The sequence below is a fragment of the Lycorma delicatula genome, chromosome 10 (assembly GCF_047948215.1).
Source record: "Lycorma delicatula isolate Av1 chromosome 10, ASM4794821v1, whole genome shotgun sequence".
In the NCBI taxonomy this organism is placed as follows: domain Eukaryota; kingdom Metazoa; phylum Arthropoda; class Insecta; order Hemiptera; family Fulgoridae; genus Lycorma; species Lycorma delicatula.
Window position 1 is genome coordinate 96930784 of NC_134464.1, and position 24536 is coordinate 96955319.

General features: G+C 29.5%; 1 protein-coding gene across 4 annotated transcripts in view; it reads left to right on the forward strand.

Annotated features, from left to right (window-relative positions):
* Positions 1–24536, forward strand: part of LOC142331788 (uncharacterized) — an 86909-nt gene that overhangs the window by 29760 nt on the left and 32613 nt on the right. For all 4 annotated transcript variants that reach the window (XM_075377899.1, XM_075377902.1, XM_075377898.1 and 1 more), the window contains 4 exons: positions 4314–4515; positions 5616–5863; positions 13011–13278; positions 16330–16395. In XM_075377899.1, the coding sequence (XP_075234014.1) occupies positions 4314–4515; positions 5616–5863; positions 13011–13278; positions 16330–16395 (784 nt within the window). The remainder of the gene's footprint in view (positions 1–4313; positions 4516–5615; positions 5864–13010; positions 13279–16329; positions 16396–24536) is intronic.

Sequence of the window (24536 nt, forward strand, 5' to 3'; positions counted from 1 at the left end):
ATGGGGATTATTTTGAAGGGGATAACATTAATGTAGATGAATAAATAAAATTTTTCCAATAAACAAAAATTCTTGTTACTTTTTGAACACGCCTCGTACATCAAGATGTATAACATACATGATATACAAGTTTTATTTTTGATTTAATGACATAAACCATTAGTGTAATTCTGTAAGAATTATGTACTTTAAAATCTTGTTATGCCTTAATTCAGGCTAGCTGTTAATAAGAAGCAGTGGTGTTTTTTATTTAAATTATCTATCAATTTTTCCACAGTTATTACTCATCAATCAAACTATAAAGTAATTTACAAACTATGTGCAAATGAATTGTTGTTACTTTATGTGGATCTAAATTTATTTCTTATCTTAACATTTGAACCTGGGTCCTTTAGTTTTACAAAAAAAGATTAATAACAGCTGATCAGTAGTGCTAATGGGTTGTATGTAAAAATATTATTTTAGAAGTCTAAAAAAAATTTTTTCAAATGTTTTTTATACATGATTGACAAAGTTGGTTGAGAATTATTGGTAGTGATAGAATATTGTATAGTCTCCTTCAATTTTCATAGTAAGCTGAAATTATGAGTGCATAAGAAAAATACAGTATACTTGCATATTGTTTTAATAATTCATTTTTATTTTTGAAGTTTAGAAACTCATTCAAAGGGAAGCAATATGCTGTTTTTTTTGTTTTTTTTTTTTTTAGTTGTATAATAAATTTGTACTTGATAAAGTTATTCTCCCTTAGTTGGAATTTTTATTTTTATCAATTATAATAAGATAAAATATGCCCTTAACAAAGGGAGAACTTGAATTATTAACCTTGAAAAGTACCCCTCAACTCTGTATAATGTTAAATAGGGGTCTTGGTCACGGGTGAAGTCTTAAAAACTGCTTTAAATTGTTCAGTGTTTTTTGTGTTGAAGAAAAATAAATTCATCATTTTTCTTATACTTTAATTTTGTGTAATATTTGTTGCAGTTTATTTATACATTTAAAGTATCCTGAGCAGTGGCGGCTCGTGTATAGGCGCTGGGGAACTGCAGCACCCCCTACTTCCACTTGATATTATCGATAACATTTAATATAATGAATGAGTCTTTTTCTTTAATTCGTTTTTTATATTTGTACATTATACAGGGTGATTCAAAGAAACGGGAAATTTTGAAAGTTATGTTGGTAGCCGTGAGCGATTGGTATCACTTGATAAGTGGCGCCAGCTTCTCTAACCTAACCTCCCATTTAGTTGTCATGGATCCTTGGAGTGGTGAGCAACGTGCATTTGCTATCAAAGCAAGTTACAAAAACAATGACAGTGTAGAGGGAGTGCGTAGATAATTTTGCCGTCATTTTAATCTGGGACGGCACGACCGTGTACCATCAGCACATGCAATTAAAACATGGATATCTAATTTTGAGGAAACTGGTTCGGCAATGAAAAAGAAACCTCCAAGCCGTGAGTGAACCGTCCGTACACCACAGAATGTTCAAGCTTTACAAGATGCTGTCACACGAAGTCCACATCGGTCAATCCGTCGTCTCTCAGCATCTTAACAATCGCATAGTTCAAGTGTTCAAAGAATGTTAGTGAAGGACTTGCAATTCCATCCATACAAGTTGCAGAACTGAAACCAAACGATGCAGTTGTGCGAGCACAATTCTGTAATGTAATGCTTCAGAAGATAAATGATAACGAGGAGTTTGTTCATGAACTGTGGATGTCAGACGAAGCGCATTTCCTCCTCAGTGGATTTGTTAAGAAACAAAATTTCAGATACCGAGCACAAGAAAATTCTACGCAGCTAGTCCAGCGTCCGTTGTACAGCCAGAAAGTGACCGTGTGGTGTACTATGTCATCTTGCGGTGTTATAGGCCCTTATTTCTTTGAGGATGACAACGGTCTTGCGATTACAGTGTCGTCGGCTCGTTAAATAGTCATGCTTGAAACTTTTGTTGCGGAACAACAGAAGAGATTTTCACCAATTCTTAACACAGCCTGGTTTCAACAAGACGGAGCAACGTCACATACTGCACGAATATCGATGGTAGCTGTACGCCAATTGTTTGGACAACGTGTCATTTCACAAAACGATGACATTAGATGGCCTCCCAGATCGCCTGATCTCTCAGCTTGCGATTACTTTTTGTGGCCACCTTAAAAGCAAAGTGTTCCACAGTAGACCTGCTACAACGGAAGAACTGAAGATAAGATCCGAGAAGGAATTGCGGAATCCCAGTTGAGATGTTACTTCAAACCACGAAGAATTTAACAAAGAGACTTCGTGAGTGTTTACGCAGAAGAGGAGGTCACCTGCAAGATGTCATCTTTAAAAAATAAACTAAAATGTATGTATCCTAAAATGGCAACATTTGTACAATTACATGAAATAAAATTCATTTTCCAAAAAAAATTTTTCATTAACGTTATTTTATTTTTTTAATTTCCCGTTTCTCTGAATCACCCTGTATAATCCTTAAGCTCAATATCAGTAGTCATTCCCCAGTTTATGAAAAAGGTAAAAAAAATCTTTTTATAAAACTTTGCGCTTCACAGTTCCAGCAGTGTGGTGTTTGGCTGTTGTATGCATGCTCACATAGGAAGCTGCACGCGAGGCTGCGAGGGAGAGAGAGCACTGTCGCTCCCACAGTACCGACCTTGGCGTGCTGGTGGAAGGTAGTATTTTTTTTATATTCCGCGTGTGTATGGAATGTTCCTTGTTCATTTGGTATTCTAGTTTAGTTAGTGGAAGGTATATGAAAGTGGTTTAACGGTTTTTTTCATTAGTGATCAGAAGATGACAGAATGCAAAGGGCTTTTTGATTGCCAAATCTGTCAAAAAATACGTTGGAAAGGCAAAAAAGAAGGTAGTTAGTAAAAAGTAATTATATATTTGTTTTGGTGTACATTGAAATCTAAATTGAGCACCATTTGATTATAGTGTTTTTAAGCGAACATTTTATTAAGTTTACTAAAAAATATTATCTGTATCAACATTTTATTTATTCGGTTAAACCGAATATGGTTTTTAAGTACAATGTGCTTTGTATACCATATTCTTGAGTGTGATAAAGTGTTAGATTATTATCCTGTTTCCAGCTATTCTATTTGATTCTTTTTTTATTTTTCGGTTCTTTTATTTTACAGAAAACTTTAACAATGTCTCTGAAAAGGCCCACAAAAAAAATTTTCTTGAACAGCCTCCCACCAATTTTAGCTATGAGCCGCCACTGATCCTGAGAGTAAAAACAGCATTTATTTTAAAATTAATAACAATGTGTTTTAAAGTGTCTTTAAAATCCAATCTTTTTAAAATGGAAGTTGTTTTCTTAAATAATTGATGTGATTCGTGCTACAAAGTTAGAATTTATGGTAGATGAGAGGAATAGGTATTTAAAAATTATCTTATTTTGTAATGACTGTCCTTTGTATTGCAAATAGATTAATAATTGCATTTTTTTGAAATGAAACGAACAAAAATTAAAAAGCTATTTGTGTATAGTTTTGTTTGTAAAACTTTTTTACAGATACGAGAGCTGCTCTGAAAGTAACTTACATTTTGAAATAAAACGCCAACCAAATAAAAAAAATAAATTTTATTATATACATCTGAAAGGAACAATCTTAAACTATTTTTCTGTATAGTCGCCATTTAAATTGAGGCACTTATGATAACGATGCACAAGCTTTTCAATTCCTTCTCTGTAGAAAAATGCCGCCTTAGATTTTTAGAACCTATCTTGCACAAAACTTGTGATACCAGGCTTCCCTGATGCAATTTCATGCAGTAAACTTTGTGAAATTTGGGAGAAATGAAGTGAGAGTTTTATAATCATAATGTGGCAATTTTCACGAATTTTATCATTGATTTTCATTGTCACAAGACTAGGCTGACCACTGTGGTTCTCATCATGGACATTGGTGCGGCTATTTTTAAACTAAATGCACCACTGGCTCACTCCAGCTTCACTCATTATTCCATCTGCATATACCTCACAAAGTTACCGATAAATTTCAGTTGGTTTGTGGTTTTTTGCCAGTGAAATCTAATCACTGAACGCACCTCACAACTTGCAGGATTTTCGTTTAAAGTGCACATTTTAATAATTCACAATGAACAAAGAAGAAAAATCACATTCCACACGCTATGACAGCTTGATGCATACTGAGTGTAGAAATGTTTTGACGCTAAGATGGCGGCTCTGTCCTCACCCATCTCAATGTTAGGCACAAATGTAAGTTACTTTCTGGACTGCCCTCTTATAATGAGTTAAAAAAATTTTTGTAATTGCTTTTTCTGTTTTGTTGTTAGGAAAATCCTTGCGATCACCCTGTAGTTATACTGAAAGATGTATCGCATGAAGATGTTGAAGCATTACTAAGTTTTGTATATCAAGGTGTTGTATATGTATCAGAAAAAAAATTGGCGTCATTCTTACAGACAGCTGAATTATTACAGATAAAAGGTTTAACCGGTGCTGCATCCAGTATTAAAGAAAATCACACAGGATCTGGTATGGATTTTTATTTAATTATTGTTTTCCTAAGTTATTTAATATAGCGGTTTTTGGACAAGATGGTAAGCTACCATCAACTACCTGTTAGTGAGTTGCCCTTTCTCACTACTCTTTCCCATTATTGATTCTGTGGGTGTGAGATTTCAAGGAAGATGGAACCAGATAGACCAGATGAAAGATAACTACCAATAATTTATCTGTTGCTATTAATTACAACTATTAATTTGCCGTTGACTGAAAAAGTTAAAATTTAAAGAAGAAATGAAAAAGTTTTTTCAGTGCTTTTATTAAAAAAATCTTTTATTTTTACAAAAGTTATTTTTTATTTTGCACTTTAGTTAAGTGCAAAGATGAAGAACCTACGTCTTGAAAAATAAGAAATGGAATGAAGATAAATGATGTAAAAAAATTGTTATGTGTGAGCCAAAGCTTTCTGGAGTGATGGAGCGTGTATATATAAATATTGAAAATAATTTTGTCACATTTCTAATCAGAAAATATGCCTGCGTCTAAGAGTAAATCTTTATTCTTGTATGTAGTTGTACCAGTGGATTGCCAAAAAAAGACAAGAGCTTTTATAATGTTGTTTCCTTTTAGCCCCCATAAAAGTGGTAAATGTGGCTCCTTTTAGTCACTTTTTTTTATTACAGTAAAATCTGGTAATTCAAAAACAGAATTGAAAAGTATTAGTTTGATTTAGACATATTGTGCAAATTTCAGAGACGAGACAAGATGGTGAAACAAGGTTAGTTTTTTCAGATATAAAAGAATACTACTATAAGCAAAATACTGTTTATGAATTTAAGATTCTGTTTTATTTATATTTAGTTTATCGTTGGGTTTCTTTATTATTACTATTTTACTATTTTTTACAATAATTAAGATTTATTTTTAATAGTGTTACTTTTTATGTAACTTATTCCATAATTATTAAATCATTTTGAAATATGCTAATTTTTCAATTCCATTGATCCATCTTGGTCTTACAAGCTCTTCTTAACACCTTTTGTACCACATTTTTGTAAAAGAAAAGAATTATGTTGATATTAATAAATTTATTTAATTAGATTGTTTCATTGTTAATTGTTAATGTTTAGGTGGTCCTCCTCCATTAGCACCAACATGGCCGACACGGCCTAATAAATCATCTTCATCTCCTACACCGCCAAAACGTAAAAAAGGTACACCAGTCAGGATATTTAAACAGAATGATGGTGGAGACCCTGGGTCAGATACAAATAGTAATAATGGTGGAGATGATGAACTCTTAGAGGATAGTAAACAACAGTTGGCAGTAGCTGTTAAACAAGAATGTATGGATGAAGGGGAGAGTATGAATGTTCAGGTGAGAATTAATTTAATTGGTTCCCTACTTCTGCCACTTTTCCCATTATCTCCTTCATTCCTGTTCTGTAAAATTTGTACCTTCTAAATCTTTCATAATTTTCTTTGTTTACTAGTCTCCATGAGCCAACATCCATTTTACTTTCAGTAAAGTTTCTTCATATAATTGTATTTAGTTAATTCTATAAGTATACAATAAATTTGGGAATAGTTTATAATACTGATTTATAAAAAAAGAATATTGATGTTTTAATTTATTATAGTTCTTGGATTAGGTGTGCAGTATTGACTTAAGGCTAGAATCAAAGAGCAAAAAGGACAGTTTTAGTTTTGTGTGTGGTCTATCTTTGATTTCCTATCTTTCCACTTGACAGCTCCACTAACAAAGTTGATGACTTGGAACAGAAACCTTTCGTGTTTTTCAGTTTGCTAAATGTGAATCTGTAATTACAGTTCAACATGCGTTCTGTAGAAAGTTTAATTGTAACTCTCCAAGTGGCAATAGGATTTTTTGAGATGACAGTTTTAAATGACTGAATGTTTGTGTTAGATATGGGACGACCATGTGAGTCTGAAGAAAGTGTTGATCGTGTCGGGAGTCTTTACCTAAAGAGGGAGTCTTCATAATCCTAAAAAAATTTATTAGGAAGGCAAACTATGAAATAGCAATGCTGGTGATGACAGTGTGGAGTGTTTTAAGGGAATGCTTATATACATGTCCATACCATTTACAGTTGTTAACAAGCTTTGAAGTCAACCGACTACACTGTGTGTGCTGACTTCACAATTTAACTGCAAGATACATCAGAGAATTTTATTTAGCTACAAGATTGCCTCCTCACTGACCTGACTCTGAATGGGATCAGTTGAAAAACATTTTCCCCAACTTCTGAAACAGTTGGCATGGACCCGATGACAGAGCTTGATTGCGGTGGCTTCTAAGGACACCCGATAATATTCTATGTGATTTTTTTTAAGGGTTTTATAAAGGATCTTGTGTATGTGCCTCTGGTACCTACTAATCTACCTGATTTAAGGCACAAAATTGAAATAACTGTCGCTTCCATCACTTTGACATGCCGGTTAAAGTGTGGGTCAAACTCTTCCATAAGAGTTCTCTTTTCATTTTATTTGTGATTTGTTGCTGTAAGTCAAAAGTTAAGAGTTATTAAGTAGCTATAAAATAGAGTTATTAAGTAGCTATAAAACCTTTATATTCTTTTTTGTTAGTTCTTTATTGTAATATGAATTATATTAATTTGTTATGAGTAATGTTTCCACAAAGACATTGCCAGAAATAAATTTCAGTTGTATTCATAGTTATTGTTTGATGATTTCACTTAATGTTATTAAAAAAAAAAACTCATAAAAGTCTCTTCGAACAATGTTATTAAAAAATTCTGGAAAAAGTCTCTTCGAACAATGTTATTAAAAAATTCTGGACCAGTTTGTAGAATTTTTTCCTGTTCTGTTGCTAGTTCAGCTCAATAACCTTTAAGCAAAATATTGATTCGTCTTTGCATTTTTTAACATCGAACCTATTAGTTTTTCATGATTTCATCTTTTTAGGTAGTTAATTGTAAATCTTCTAAAGATTTTAGGAACATGCTATTAGTACAAAAAGCTTGCTTACCAGTGCATTAAATCAGATAACTTTATCGACCTGTAATTAATTGTTATAAGAATATTATTTGATTAAAATTATTAATAATGTTTTGGATCTAGTATGTCTAAATATGTTAAATTTTCAATTGTCAACAAGTTTTCCAGTTCTACTCGCCTTAGGCCTTGCTTTGCTGCTGCATATATTTTTATTAAATTGGCAATTAGTAGTTTGAATAAAAAAAATGTATTATATATTTTACATTACTTTGTGCAACTGAAATAATGAAAGCATGACTACTATATATGCTCTCAGGAATGTGTTTTGTTTATATATTGGATGGTTAGGATGCCTGCTGCTTTTTCAGATAAGGTGAGTTTGCTGATAAATAAAATCATTGCTGTAATTTAAAAACTATTTATAGTTTATTTTTTGTATTTGGGATAGTGTAATATTTCTCAGATATTTGTAAAATGAAACTATTATATCCAGTGTAGGATATGTACCACGTATATTAACTGTTTACTACCTAAAGAAGCAAATTTATTAAAATAGCTATTATTTATGAGATGTGACATTGTTGCTGTTGTGGTGATTTAGTTAGAAACGTGTGAGTTGTGTTTATATATGTTGTAACTAATGTATGTGTAAGCTTCAAAACTGTAAAGCAATGTTTTAGTTTGCTATTTAGAAAACAATAAAGATTGAGTATAAACTCTGGCGTAAAAATAATCGGTGATAAAATTTGACGAAACTGCTTTTGCAACTGAACTGTAAAAAGTTGTATTGGTGTAGATGCCCTGAAAAAGTAAACTTTCTTTGAACGGTATAAGAAATTCAGAGGTAGGTAAGAAGTGAATGATGAGCCCAGAATTGAATAGCCAAAAACAAAAATGATGGATGCAATTATGAACAAACTAAAATTTTGGTCAATACACTGTAGTATGATTGATGATCAAATAGTGTGGTTAATGGTTGATGAAAAGACTATGAGATTCTGTTTAGAGGAAAAGAAATGTGGACTGCCATTAGATAAGTGGATCATTTATCATGACATGTTCAGTCATGATGCGGTCATTACAGGATGGTTTCTGGGTAAAATATCAATTATCAAATGAAGATAATAACAGTTGTTAGTATGTGTTTCTGAGTACGGGTTTTTCGTGTGTCTTCTGGGAATTAAATTGTTACACCATGAATATGTGTTCATGGATAAAAAAATTGTAATGCTTCCTGTAACTTATTTTCACAATAGTTAAAATGAAATTACTGTAATGAATATCTTTTTTATATAACTTGAAATGTAAAATACTGACTCTTGCCGTAGATTTAATCTAATCTAATCTAATCATCAGAAACAGAATTTCATATGAACATTAAAAATATATATATATGAACATTAAATATATATATATATATAATAGAACTAATGTTGGCTCGTTAGCCAGATATATTATTGCCAAATGATATTGATTTGTTAAATGGATTATTGGCATAGCTAGCAGTAGCAGTTTTTGAAGCGTCATTAAAAATGACTGGTTTTATTTGTAATTAAAAGACTACAGCTGTGTTTATAATAAAAAAAAAAAACTGGTGAAGAACTGCATGCTTTTCATTGCCTTAAATAAAAATTGTTAGAACCAAAAAACTAAAAGAACTCAGAGTATATATTTTTTTAGGAGTGTGGAATCAATTTTAAGAAAAAAATTTCTGAAAATATATATATATATATATATATATATATATATATAGGTTAAGTTAACAAATTTGCTTAAGTAAAGTTTTTTTCTAAATCTAACACTCCCTCAGGAAAGCCTAAAACACAACCACCAAGAAACAATTTCATTATAAAGTGTTAGTGAATCTCCTTTTCATTATGAAATCAAAAAAATGGTGAATAATACAAACTCCCTGAAAAACACTTAGAATGTGAAGGAATCCCTCAAAAAACAATTGTTTGTCTCAAATCCAAAAAAAAATGATATTTTAAATTTACAAATGTTCACTTCCCACACTTAGCTGTTTCAGCTACAAAATAAAAAAAATAATGTTATTCTAGGTACATGTTGCTCAACCCACCGGGTTGGTCTAGTGGTGAACGCATCTTCCCAAATCAGCTGATTTGGAAGCCGAGAGTTCCAGCGTTCAAGTCCTAGTAAAGCCAGTTATTTTTACATGGATTTGAATGCTAGATCGTGGATACCGGTGTTCTTTGGTGGTCGGGTTTCAATTAACCACACATCTCAGGATTGGTCGAACTGAGAATGTACAAGACCACACTTCATTTACACTCATACATATCATCCTCATTCATTCTCTGAAGTATTATCTAAAAACGGTAGTTACCGGAGGCTAAACAGGAAAAAAAGAAGAAGAAGGTACATGTTGCTCATAATGATTGAGTAGCTTGCTTCTTTTTTCCATGTTTTTTCAAAATCAGTTGTTTATTATATTTTGAAACACCTCCGACATGAGTGAACCTTTATAATTTTAAAAATATCAATTTTTTCAGATTTGAGACAAACAGGTAGGTAGGTTTTTGAGATATATCTTCCACACTAAGTGTTTTTCAGAGGTTTGTGTTATTCACTATTTTTTTGATTTCAAAATGATTTTGTCATAAGAAGATTTGTTAACACTTTTACAATGAAATTGTTTTTTTGGTGGTTGTGATATCAGTTATTTTGGTTAAAATCATTCATCATGATACATAATGACAAAATAAACGAACCATTTTGTCTTCAGAATGTAGTTGTCGATTTTCGTGGCAAAAACACTTATTTCATATATGTGAAATATTTATTATTTACTAATTATAAATATCATGTATATTATTTCCATTTAACTACCAATTACCTTGTCACAGACCATTCAATCATAATTCAGATTAATTTGACTGTGTTTACCCTTCGTCATAATAATATACAAAAATACAATGACTTCTATTATTATTTTTATAATTATTAATTCTAATTTAGTTATATTTATTTAATTAATTTAATTTTATATTAAATTAATATGTATATAATTAATTGTATTTTTTATATTTATTTTTTTAAAAATAATTTTTTAACTCATACTCTTATATTTATATATATATATATTTAATTTATTAAAAAGTTTTTTCATAATAACCTTCGCATAATAGCTTGTGCATGTGCCCTCTGAAGGAATATGCACAGAAAATGGAGCTTTCAATTTTTCTTTATCATAAGAGAGTAAAACATGTGATTGTAGCCTGTGCCATCCAACTAAATGTAGATGAAACATAATTATCTTGCTGTTGGAGAAGATTAAAAATGGCAGATTGATTTTGCGAGATAAGAAATATTAAAAACATGTAAAATGTGTCAGTTAATGAATATTTAATAGTGTAAATAACTTTTATATAAAGAAAAACGCATAACCAAGTGGTATTACTGGTTATCATGTTAGTGTGTTGTGCTAGACCATTTCTGTAAATAACACCTGTTTATCATTTTCTTGTGGTTTTTTCACGTGTTTTTTTGGCAGAGATTCACTTGACTCCCAAAAGGGAGTCTTTATAAGAAAAAGAAAATTTTCAAAAAACTTTTTGCATATTAGGTTTAGAGTCTGTAATTTAAAAAAGGATTGTAGACTTTTTTTGATGGCTTTAAATATGAAGTGTAAATATTCAAAAAAATGTTTAAAAAATATGTAAACTGAAGGGAGATAGAGCAAAAGAACAAAAAAAGCATATATCAATTTTAAGAGGCGGGTTGATTTTTTTGAAAAAAAAGTTTTTTAGATTATGTATATTTGCATTGTAGGTAACAAATCTAACACACTGGGTTGGTCTAGTGGTGAACTTGTCATCACAAATCAGCTGATTTCAAAGTCGAGAGTTCTAAGATTCAAATCCTAGTAAAGGTAGTTACTTTTATATGGATTTGAATACTAGATCATGGATACCGGTGTTGTTTGGTGGTTGGGTTTCAATTAACCACTCATCTTATGATCAGTCAACCTGAGACTACAAGACTACACTTCATTTACATTCATACATATCCTCTGACGTAATACCTTACAGTATTTCCAGAGGCTAAACAGAAGAAAGAGAGAGAGAGAGGAAACAAATCTGCTTTAATAAAGTTTTCTCTAAAATGCCTTGAAGAAAGTTGAAATTGGTTTTTTCTTGGTATCTCTACCCACTTAAATTTTGAAAAAGATTAATATGATCAATCTTCCACATATAGAAATATTTGAGCCAAATTTGAAGAAAATTATTATTTTTCTAAACAGAAGTTATTCAGTTTTATATTTAATTGGTTTTTTCATGTTATCTCCCCATCCACGTAATGAATTTAAAAATAATTAATATGATCAGTCTTCCATGTATAGAAATATTTGAGCAAAATTTTAAGAAAGTTAGTGTGGTCTATCCTGAGATAGAAGACCAAGAGCAGTGTGTCATACATATATACATATTTACATACATTATATGTATGTGTGTATATATATATATTTACATATGTTATATTAATCCAATCAACCCAACTTCAGAATTAATAGAATAAAATAAAATAGGATGACACCTACCTTATTCCATAATCGAAGCAAGAGCACTTTTGTGAGTATTTCACATCCTCAGTTGCTCTATATAATTTTTCAAATTGTTCATTCCAAATTACACATTAAAGTTAAAAACCCTGTACTATACATGATATTTAAAATTGTTAAAAGATCATTTTCCAATTAAATCAAAACAGAAAGAAAACTAAAATTGTTTAATTTCAAAAATTTTAAATTGTAAATTAAAATTAAAAATTCTGTTTTGATCTAATTGGAAAAGGATCTTTTAACAATTTTAAATCTCATGTATAGTATAGGGTTTTTAATTTTAATGTGTAATTTGGAACGAACGATTTGAAAAATTATGTAGAGCAACTGATGCGAGATACACGTGAAAGCGCTCTTGCTTCGATTATGGAATAAGGTAAGTGTCATCCTATTTTATTTTATTTTATTAATTCTGTACTTGGGTTGATTGGATTAATATAGTTTGCATAGTGTAGGGGAGTGTGATTGCCAAAAGGATTGATTTTAGAAAAAAAAGAAAAAAAAAAAAATATATATATATATATATAAGACTTGTCGAGATGAATTAAATCTAAAGATCTGCAAAACCCTGATACCCCATTTTTGACTTTTTGACATGAATCACCCCTTCAATGTAGGGGTAAAATAGCTTTTTTAGCCATATTCACCAGGAAAATAAAAGGTAATCATTCATTCTGAATAGTAACATTCAGTTTTTATTTATTTGACTAAAGAAAAATGTTATTCAATTTTACATTTAATTACTGTTTTATTTGTAATTATTATTTTAAATTATGTCTGGTGAAGGTGGATCTTTGGAGTTAAGGTAATATTTTTATTTTAGCAGCTATTGTGTAAAGGTATGTCTTTCTTTAAATTTATTTTTCATATTGCTATTTAATTTTTGATATTTTACATTACGATAATGAATTTTTACTGATTCATAGTAATTTTTACGGTCAGTTTTCTTTTTGTTTCACGTTAGGTATCGCTTGGTTTAGATGATGAAGGAGATGCTGTTGCGTATCATGGTTCCCCAGGCGGTACAGGTGGAGGTAGTGGCAGCGGGAATGAAATGAGAGATGACGGAGGAGATTCTAATTCAGCCAGTAGTGCTGCTGCATTTGCAGGTGCCGATCTTGGTGATATGGGGGATGATGATGGTGAAGTTAAAAGAGGAGATGATGAGGCGACTACATTATTGGAACGGTCTTTATCTGGTGCCGGTGTATCAAGGCCATTTGATCTTCAAGGTTAATGAATTTTATAATATATATTAATGTAGAAGGTCTGATGATTAATAACAGTAATCAGGCTTTGAGTTTTAATAATTTATTGCTTACTCTTATATAATACAATATTAATAACCTAACAAAGACAGGTAATTTCTCATTTATTTCCAATCATTCTCTGCATTATCTGTCTTGTATAAATAATCTTTCTTCCATTGAAAAATAATACATGTGTACAAAATGAATATTATAAGGTTATAGTTTATGCCCATGATCACAAAATTTTTTTAAGCGATGATGAAATCCTACACTCCACTCTTATTGGTATGGTAATGTCGTTCATAATGTTAAGTTTTGCAGTTGCATTTATTTGTTCTTCCTGTAAAACAATTTTGCCGTGTCAATTGTGAGTTGAACTTATTTAAATAATAGGTGTCATGAACTTATTTATTATATAAATTTTGAGTTTTATGTAATTATACAATAAGTAATCATTTATTCCAAAGGTAAATAGATTTAAAATTTTCTATTAAAGATGAAGTTCTAGTTACTTTTAAATAACTAGTATGTTTTCAAACATTATTTCCATTGCAGATATACTAAATCATTTTTTATGTTTAGTAAAACAAATAGATCAAGAAGAAAAATCTTATATAATAATTATTTTAATATTTGTGTGTAATAATATTTGAAAATAAATGTTAGCAACATTGAATATCTAAGTAACGCTAAATAATGAAAGAGGAAAAAGTAGAAAGTTGTTATTTGATTTTAATCTTCACTAGGGATAGAACCTCTTTAGTGGAAATAAAGAGAAGGATTATTTAGACCAAACTCTACTAGAATATTAAATCATTTTTTGGAGTAGAAATATCGTTAATAGAATGAAGACTACCTTGAGGAGCACGGTGGTTCACAGTTCAAAACATTGATGTTGAATAAGAGATGACAAGATGTGTTTCTGGAAGTTAAATTGGATTTTTGAAGGAAGAAGATCTGCAAGTAAGAAGATTTTCTTGGAATTGAAGGAAAAGCTTTTATGGAATTAATTAATTAATTATTTATTAATTTATTAAGTAATTTTATGGAATTAATTACTTGAATTCATTTTACCAAATAATTTATAGAATGTACCTCATACATTCTTTATGAAGCCTGTTTCTTTTCTTCCTGAAAGAAAAATAATTTTTATTGCTGCTTATACAGAAAATAACAAGTCATTGAGAAATTATTGATTCTAAAGGTGGTACATCTAAAGGAGTTTTCTTTAGAGGTAGATTCCTCTGAAGATGGTTTGTGTACAGGTAGGTAGATTTCTTTATGGTAGATGTAACCTCTAAAGGTAGATGTGATTTCTTTGTTTTTATCACAAATCCTCCCTTTTTATTATGCTTGGTCCTTCTTCCATAGTATTGGTTCTGTGGGTATAGAACTGAGCATGGGTAGGTCCTCTATGCTGAACGTAACCATGTTATCCTCAGTGTTATTTAGAAAGATGACTGCCTAAGAACCATCTTGAGAATTTCATTTTATGTTAGTTGCTGCTTAATAAAGTTTGTTTGCTAAGCCAAACAGTTGGGAGTAAAATCAAATCGCCTAACTCTTTCCACCAAAAATACCAATGCAAATATTAGAGATAGCCATGTGCTAGTATTTGTTAGTTTAAATCTTCTTAACGAGGGTCGTTCAATAAGTCCTTAGAAAAAAATAGAAAAACAAACTATTTTGTGTAAATTTTTTTTTTTTTCAACATTATCTCCTTTTAACTCTATAAACTTTCACAAGTGTTTCTCCAACTTTTTTAGGTCGTCCAAAAAGTAGGATTTTGGAAGGTCCTTGAAGTAAACGTCTGTTTGGGCAACGACCTCCTCGTTTGATATGAACCGTTGCCTACTGAGCCATTTTTTCAAGTCTGGAAATAAAAAAATACATCACTGGGAGCCAAATCCAGTGAATAAGATGGATGTTGTAATAATTTGAACTTCCAGTGAATATGATGGATGTTGTAATAATTTGAACTATGATTCCATAATTTTGGCCATCAAAGCTGCACAGGTGTGCTCCTGTGCATTGTTTTGATGGAGGAGGATCTTTTACTTTTTCAAATGAGGATGTTTTTTCTTGATATCTTCACTCAACTGGTGCAATAACGACGCATAATACTTTCCAATTATTGTTTGTCCTTTTTTCAAGTAATCAGTGTCGATGTTATCGTGTGCATTCCAAAAAACCTTGGCCATCACTTTGCCAACTGATTTCACTATATTTGCCTTCTTTGGAGTTCGTTCACCTTCAGAAACCCACTGTTTTGACTGTTTCTTTGTCTCCGAAGTGTAGTAGTGTATCCATGTTTTGTCCACAGTTATATATCGACACAGAAACTCGTCAGGTTTGCAATGGAAAAGCGCCAAAACAACCTCAGAGTCGACCACACGATTGCATTTATTTTCCATTGAGAGCAAACGCAGTACCCTTCTTGCTGAAATTTTTTCACACCCAATTTTTCATGCAAAATTGAAAACAGTGTAACTTGCGATATGTCTATGGCCTCAACTGTTTTGCGCACTTTGATTCGTCGATCACTCAAAACCATATCGTGAATTTTATCAATCATTTCGGGGGTGGTCACGTCCACTGGATGTCCCAAATGATGTTCATCTTTTGTTGATGTACAGCCATGTGTAAACTCATTTACCTAATTGTAAACACAGGTGCAGATGTGCCATGAACTTCGTCCAACTCAGCTTTGATCTCTTTCGGTGTTAAGCCTTTTAAATATAAGTTTTAATCATCACTCAAAACTCACTTTTTTCCATTTTTCTAAATAAACAATAGCTTGTTGTTTCAATTGACTATGACAATGAAACCACATGATGGATAAAGCTGAAACTTTAACTGCATTCTAGCTACAAATGACGCTTACTAAAAGCAAATCGTTTTTAATACTACGAGCGCCATCTCTTGGCTTTTCTAAGGGCTTATCAAATGATCCTCGTATTTTAACTCCTTGCAGTATTTATGTACTTGATCTTATACTATAAGTATTTTATAATGGATATTTTTCCATTTTAGGACCATTCTCTTCGTTTCCAATTCCAGCTCCTGGTCAAGGTCTTCCTGAACAATTAACACCAGCTGGTGAGTTAATAAATTTACTTTGTTATTAAATTTCTTAAGATTGCATTTCATAGTAATAGTTTGTCTATATGGGGATGAATAATGTATTTTTATTACACATGTGTTTTATGTCTAATTTATTGTGATTATATTATTTACTTTAGCTATTCTTTTAGATTTCAAGTAATATCTCATGTAAGATAATGGTTTGTATCTGAAAAATGTCTACTCAGGTTTTATGTAATTTTTTTAACACGTTCATATCTGCTCTTATAAAAACTGTTTTTCCCCCTTTTTATGCCATTTCTGTATCAGTTATGGGCTCTAATTCTGACATAGTTTGTTTAGTAATATCTGAATTATTTTGATGTTAACTGATTTTTAAAATAATTCTTTAGTTTTACACAAAAAAAACTTAAGTAAAGCAGTTCTAGGGAATAATAATAATAATTGGTATTTTTTATTACTCTATGAAACATGTTTGTTATTGTGTAGTTAAGTTCATTTTTTTTTATCACGTGGCTAGTCTCGATTTAGTAACTGTTTACATCCGTAGTCTATATATTATTTTATTTTTTGTGACATCATATTTAAAAATAAGTTTTTGTAAATAATGGTTGTCAAGTACCATCTCCATTTTTCTAAAACAGTTTATGGTAATACTTTTACAGGACTATTTTTAATGTAAACATTTTTCAGCTGTTGTTAATGAAATTATAAATATACAGCTTGTAAATAATTCTGAATAAAAAAACTAAATTTTAAAAAAGTGGTTTTATTTATATACTAACAATATTTTTTCCTTAAGAAGAAGAACTCCATAAAAATTGACATAAAAAATCCAGTACTTCTATAGTTTATATGATACAATTACAGTAGATGTGAAGGTGTTAGCAGTCTTATTTCAATGCCAATTTATCATATTTTGGAGTCTGTCATTTTATTATAATTGGTTTCTTTGTTTTTTTTTTTTAATGTTTTAACCTTTTTTTATTAGTTTTTGATCCATTTGCTTTTAATTTCTTTTATTATTATTATTATTATTTTTATGATGCAATGATATTTTATTATTATTATTATTATTTGATAGTTATTTTAATCACTGTTTACTCACTCTAATGGTAATCTGTTTTATATTTAATCATTTATTTGTGGATTATTATCTACTCATTGTATTTATTTATCCATTTTTATAGTATTATTTTGTAGGAGTGAAAACAATGTATAAAAGTTAATATCAAATTGGGTTATTAATTTATCAAGATTTCTTTTATCTTATCTGTAGTTATGTGTAAATGTATTTATTTATTAATCGTTGTATACTTGTGTGCAAGCACGCCCAAGCATATGCACATATACATGTGTGTGCACACACAACACACACACACACAGAGTTGCTATATCTGGACTGTCAAAACTGTAAATAAAAATATTTAAATATGATGGTAAAGAATAAGTTAAAATAAATTTTAAAATAAGTATCTTTAATATCCAGTACAGTTTATTTGAAATCAGTATAACATTGAATAATTTTTATTTAAATTGGAAAACAAAATTATGATTCATAAAAAAAATTTCATAAAATCTAAACCTAGATAGCCATTTCAATTATTAAACAGTCATCATCAGTAAACACACTATGGAAAAAGTATATATAAATAAAATATTTCAAAAAATCAATAAAATTTAAAACAAAGTGATAAGTAATATTGGTTGACAAAAAAACATTACTTATGAAACACTATGAAAAAAGTTTCAGAGTAAAAAAATAAATGTAAAAAATACATATAATAACTGATGTTATACTAGGCAGTCTGGATAGAAAACAAATTTGGTTTAAAGATATGTAAACCATTTAAATCTCCAATCAAATCTGCCCTGGACAAAGTCAGTTCCAGTAAGGAGGCAGTCAACTCCAATCAATTAATTAATAAATTATTACGCTCTACTGCTCTGTGCAATTTGGATTCAAGGTTTAAAGATTTGGATATCTTTAAACTGAATTTATGCTTTCTGTTGCAATTGCCAAGAATGCCAATCATTATTTGTATTCTTTATTCTAAAATCTCAGCTAAAAGTACTTGTTTGTAATGTTTTTTATTTATTATTTATAAGTTGCTACTTATTTTTCAGTTCATATTGTTTATTTTTATTTTTCAATTTTACTTGATTTCTTTATCTACATTTTTTCTGTAGAGTTTATTGATGATTGTTTAACAATGGTTATCCAGGTTTAGATTTAAGTAAGAATTCTTTATAATTATTTTTGATGGAGTAAAATCTTTATTTCCAATTTACTTATGTAATTGTTTTGCATAGCTATTCATTGTATTCTTTTTAATTTAATAATCATTTAATTTTTTATTTTCTATGATTACATATGGTGAAAAATTGTTTATTTTATTGGTTTATATGCAGTACATGTGTGTGTGTATGTATGTGTATGTGTGCACACATTGGGGGGTGTATATATATATATATATATATATATATATATATATATATATATAGAGAGAGAGAGAGAGAGAGAGAGAAAGAGAGAGAGAGGGGTCATTGAAAAAGTTGCAGCAATTTAAAAAAAAATCATCTTAGTAACTACTGGAGCTAATGAGTATTTTTTTTTTTAAATTCACCAGCTCAAAAAAAATTTTACATACCTTATAATGTTTCAATATGAGCTCTGTTAGTCACTGCAAACATCCAGCTGATAATCGACTTTTGTCCAGGTCTGCTGAATCATTGCAAGCATAGTTGTGGCAATAGCAGCATTGATCTGTTATCTTAAATGTTGTAAATCCCTGACTTTTTTCACTGTAGACAATGTTTTTAATGTATCCCTGTAGAAAAAATCTAGGGTTAATAAATCTAGGCTTTTCGAAGGCCAAAGCACAGGACCGACCCTATCAATCCAACAATTAGGGAATCTTTCATTGAGAGTGCATCAAATGCCTAGGCTGAAGTGTGGGGTGCACACCATCTTGTTGAAACTTTACAGCAACGTTACTTTCTTGTTGAATTTAGTTAACTTGCGGGAAAATGTGCAATAACTTAGGCATATACGCTCAACTGCGTGTCACTTGTTTTTGGCCATCCTTGTTACTTTTTCACTTTCACGTTGCCAGATTCCTCAAACTGTTCTTACCAGCTTCTAATGGTATTTTCATGAGGGAATCATTGCCATAAACATGCCGGAAAGTCCGTTGAACAATTATAACTGATTTATACTTCGGTAACCACAAAACAACCTGTGTTTTCTGCTGAACTGTTGCCATTGCACTGACTGATAGTGGCGGCAGGGTGTTGTGCATTGTGACTTAAATCACAGCCAGTCAGGTCTACAAAAACTTTATGACATTCTGATTATTTTGCAGTTCCAAGTAATAATTTACCTCAATTACATAGGGAGATATGATTTTTTATGACGTGTATCTCTCTTTCTCCTTCCCCCCCTCTCTGTGTGTGTGGGTGGGTGGGTGTGTGTAGGTAGTTTATTATTTCATTATTAATAGATCAAAAGAGCCAAAATAGTTAAATTAAAAAAATCCCATGGCTGTCGGACTATGGCACCACTATTCAGGTTATGCCGAATTGCATAGATGACAAATCTGATTTCCCTCATATCTTTGAGATTTTTTTTTTTGTTGATACTGTGCTAATTCACCATATAAGCTGAAAGCTTGCATTGGGAATGTGGAATAAACATTTTGTTGAATATGAAAAAAAAATTATGCATCATTAGGATTTGAACCTGGAACCTTTTGCATGAAAGGTTAAGATGCTACCATTTCTCCATAGAAATTAACTTGTGTACTCGTATGTAAATTTAAAAGAAACTAGAATTGTACCCAGTTAAGTTAAAATTTATTCAATTAGAAATTCATAAATTACTGTTGCGTATGTTTTAAAAAGATACAAATATTTAGATGATAATACTTATACAAGTTTTATTCTTAGAATAAAAAATGATAAATTTTTTCATCCAAAATAATTAGGGTTTCCTTTATTTTGTTTATTACAGTTTGTAATTTTGGGTTTTAAGGTTTTATTTCATATTTTAAATTTTATTTAAATGTTGTGAATGTGTAGAATAAATTAGTTTTCACATTTTAATTGTTTATAAATATTTTATTGATATATTATATATATATTTACTATACTTGTAAAATAAAGTGTGTATAGCTGAATTAACTTATTGACAGGCAAAAGATTTTGAAATATAAAACAACGATGAAAAACTGTGATTAAAATTAGTTCTTTACTTTTTTCTTTTGTATTTTTTAGAAGTATTTTTAGTGTATGCATGCACACGTTAGTGTATGAATGCACATCTTTGTGTTTTGTATCTTTTCATAGTTTTTATCTGTAATCATACGTCTTCATAATTGCTGCTTTCCTAATATGCATTGTTGTTAGTAATTTACTGCGCATAATTTTATTAAAACTTGGTATAATACAAATGTGTGTACAGTTAAAAACTTTTAACCTGAAGTAGTTTGGGAACAATCATTCTTTTCACGTTAAAAAATAAAACACTACGTAAAAGCGGTTAGATGATAGGGAGGCAGGAGAAATGAGAATATATGTAAGTATAGGGTACAAATGTTAACATATGAAATTGATGGTTTCATTATTTAACTGTACTCTTGTAAAATAATGGTATTGTATTATATTCATATTATAAACTACAATCTGCTGCTAAACTGTTATACGTTGTTGCTGGGGGAAAAAAAAAACAGTAGTTCAAAGAGAATAAGCATTTAAGAAGTTGGATTGAGTTAATAGAGAAAAAGATAACTGAGAATTTTTCTTATTTCTTGACACAACATTTAACATATAACCTACAATAATAGTTTTAAATTAAATACACTTTCAAACTTGCACAGAAAAATGTTTTTGTTAATTACATGGAATGGTTTGTGAACCTTTGTTACACTAGTAAATGTTTATTTTGGTTAACTGATTTTTGTATAGGAAATTTAATAAGTTTGGTCATGCATGTTTTTGGTCCTATTATTTTGCATCAAAAAATTATCAGTAATTATTTTTATATTATACAGTGTATTCGTAGTTGATCGACTGAGATCTTTAATTTGACATCGGTTGGTTTCACACTGATTACGTGCACAGTATAATAATATAGTATAGAGGCAAATAAATAGTTACAATGCAAGTTTGTAATGGGAATGATTCTGCATAGATTCTAGGAATGTGTTCTTAAAAAGAACACATTCATGATTCTTATTTGAGAACTGACAAAAATTTTTTATAGATTTCTTTTGTATGTTAAGAAATACAGTATAGATGTGTATCTTTTCCAAACTGTTATACTTCGTTACAGTATCATTTCTCTTTGGTTATATGTAGTTAGATTGAGATATTTAATAAGGTCGTAACGTATTCTTATTACGAACTCCATACTTAGATTTTCAAAACATTTTATTTTTAAAGTTATGTCATAACATATACAGTTCTCCCTTGTTTAGCTTTACCTCTGATAATGAAGCTTCCATATCACAAAGACCATAATTTACAATCTTTTTTTGTTATTTTAGGAAAATGTTTCTAAAGAAAGAATAAAGATGAAACACTGTCTACCAATGAACTTTTATATAAACAAACACATTATTTATCGGTTGAGAATATAAACTTAAGAAGCATAATTAAACCTATTAAAACTTTAGATGTATTTAGAAACACAATTTAACTATTAATATCACTCAAGATTACCTTAATAAATATATAAATATTAACAACAAAAGATTTTTAAAAATATTTTGTTTTTTGTTTTATAAAAGATTTCTGAATCAGGGGATTCACTTTCATCGATTGCTCTGTGTCAGAAACTTAGAAAACCATTTTAATTTGCTCAGAAAAATGTCGAAATATTATTTCGTTGTGCTTTACTTGTAACAGATAAGACTTTTGTTTAATTTACATTTCAAAGGTTACTATTTTATTTTTCTATAGTTTTTAGCAACAGTTTATTTCAAGTTTCTAGTATTCAACAGACAGTGTCTTTATAAAGTTAGATTTAAGTTAGTTATATGATGTATTACTACATTTTATTGGTTACAGATTGCGTTATTTGTTCCTACAAATGCTACCAATATGATTGACCATAAACTTATAAAGTGTTTTATTGATTTTTTTCATAAATTTGTTTATTTTTTACTATCCATTGGTGATTTTATTGATTGCAGCACTTTCTAATGGAAGAATCCTCTGAAATTATATAATTTAATGATATGATTTTATTTAAGTTTAACTTTTGAGAAGAACTTAATATATTAGCAGATTTAACTTTTAAAAGTCATTTAAGTTTTTAGAGCAAAAATATGCAAAAATAAATGACAAGTATTTATGTATTTTAATTTATCAATAAGTACCTGTTATCCTGTTTATATTAATCTAATTGTACTTTATTATGGAAATAAAATTGTTGTGAGCCAGTTGCAATACATAGATGTAGGAATTTTTTACTCAGAAACAGTAAATGAATAATTAGGATATTAGTAGTAGACTGAAAATTAGGTAGGTTCTTGTTGAATTAAAATGAATTTTTTAGTTAAATTAACCAGTTTCTTTAAGTCAACCTGTTGCTAACAACAATCATTTGTGAAAAATATTACTAAAAAAATTGGGAATTAATATTTGAATTGTTTTTTCTTTACATGGAAACATAAATTTATATTTTCATTTTTTTGAGACCGTTTCCTATTTTAAGTTAATTTATTTTAATCAGATTTTGTATGATAAGTTTACTTACATGTATTTATTATATGTTTTCATTTTATTATCTGTTATGAACTCTGTAGATTTATCTATGGTTTTTTTTTAATCATAGTTTTTCTCCTATATCACGTCATTATATCTCTGCATTATAACTCTTTGCGTTATCAGAAATTTATTTTATCTCATTTATTGTTTTCTATAATAATTTATTTGGTAATTTTTATCTGAATTTTATTTATTATAATAATTTATATATATATATATATATATATATATATATATATATATATCTTTTACTTATTTTGTTTTAAGGTGAATTTTATTATATGTCTATTACTTTTCTACTTACTCTTCAGTTTTATACATTATCATTTTTTCTGATGTGTAAACTGGATGCAATTGCGTTTCAGATCTTTGTAGTTTTTAATGGTACTGAATGTTACGATCATCAAAAATAAATAGGTGCAACCATATACTTCCAAAATTGGGTGTACTGTGATTTATTAATTTTTCTTTTAACTGCGTTATTTACTGCTTATTTTTAGGTGGTGCGGCTTAATGTCTTATTTAAGACACATATAGTTTATTATAATGAAGGAACACTTGTAGAATTTTGGGTCTCCACTTCTGGGAAGCTCTTATTTATTACAAGTGGTTACTTTGGACTTTAATCAATGTGTTTTTATACATTTTAAAGAAGATTATTTACATAACATGCTAATGCAAAAGTAATAGAAGTGCTTGGAATCATACTTGGTTAATTTATATTTTGAAATTTCCTTTTAGGAACCGTTCGGATAGGTGTAGTTGGATCTGATATTTTTATTTTCATTACATTGTTTTTTTTGAGTGTTAATTTATTTTAATAAATTAATGAAATTTACTTAATGGGGGAGCAACCATAAATTGGTTACCCAATTACAACCAACGTGTGGTATTTTATGATAGATGAAAAATGATTTTGTAGTGTGTAAAAGTATGCCCAGCTGAGCCAGGATTTAAACCCAAAACTTTTGATGAAAGCTGAAGATGCTGTCACTCTGCCTTTTAAGTTGGCAATATAAACACATTAGGGTCTGCAAGATAAAAACAGCCCTATTTAAGTTTGATCTTTAATTATTTTTCCATTTATTAATAAAATTAATAAGTTAGTTTTTTAGTTTAGAAATATGACCTGGTTGAATTTTATTTGATTCACAAAATGTAAATAATATTATTTGTGAGTAAAGTGGGTAGGTTTCTAGGAAAATATGGCCATTCTCACTATACAAAAGAAATAATTGTTTAAACAAGTTTAAAGACAGTATGTTGTAATTTTTTCTATAAGCACTGCTAGAATATGTTGAATCTTTTTAAATTAAAACTTTTTTTTTAATTTGATTTTATTACTATTACTATTTGATTTTATTTTATATACTTGCTTTTATTAA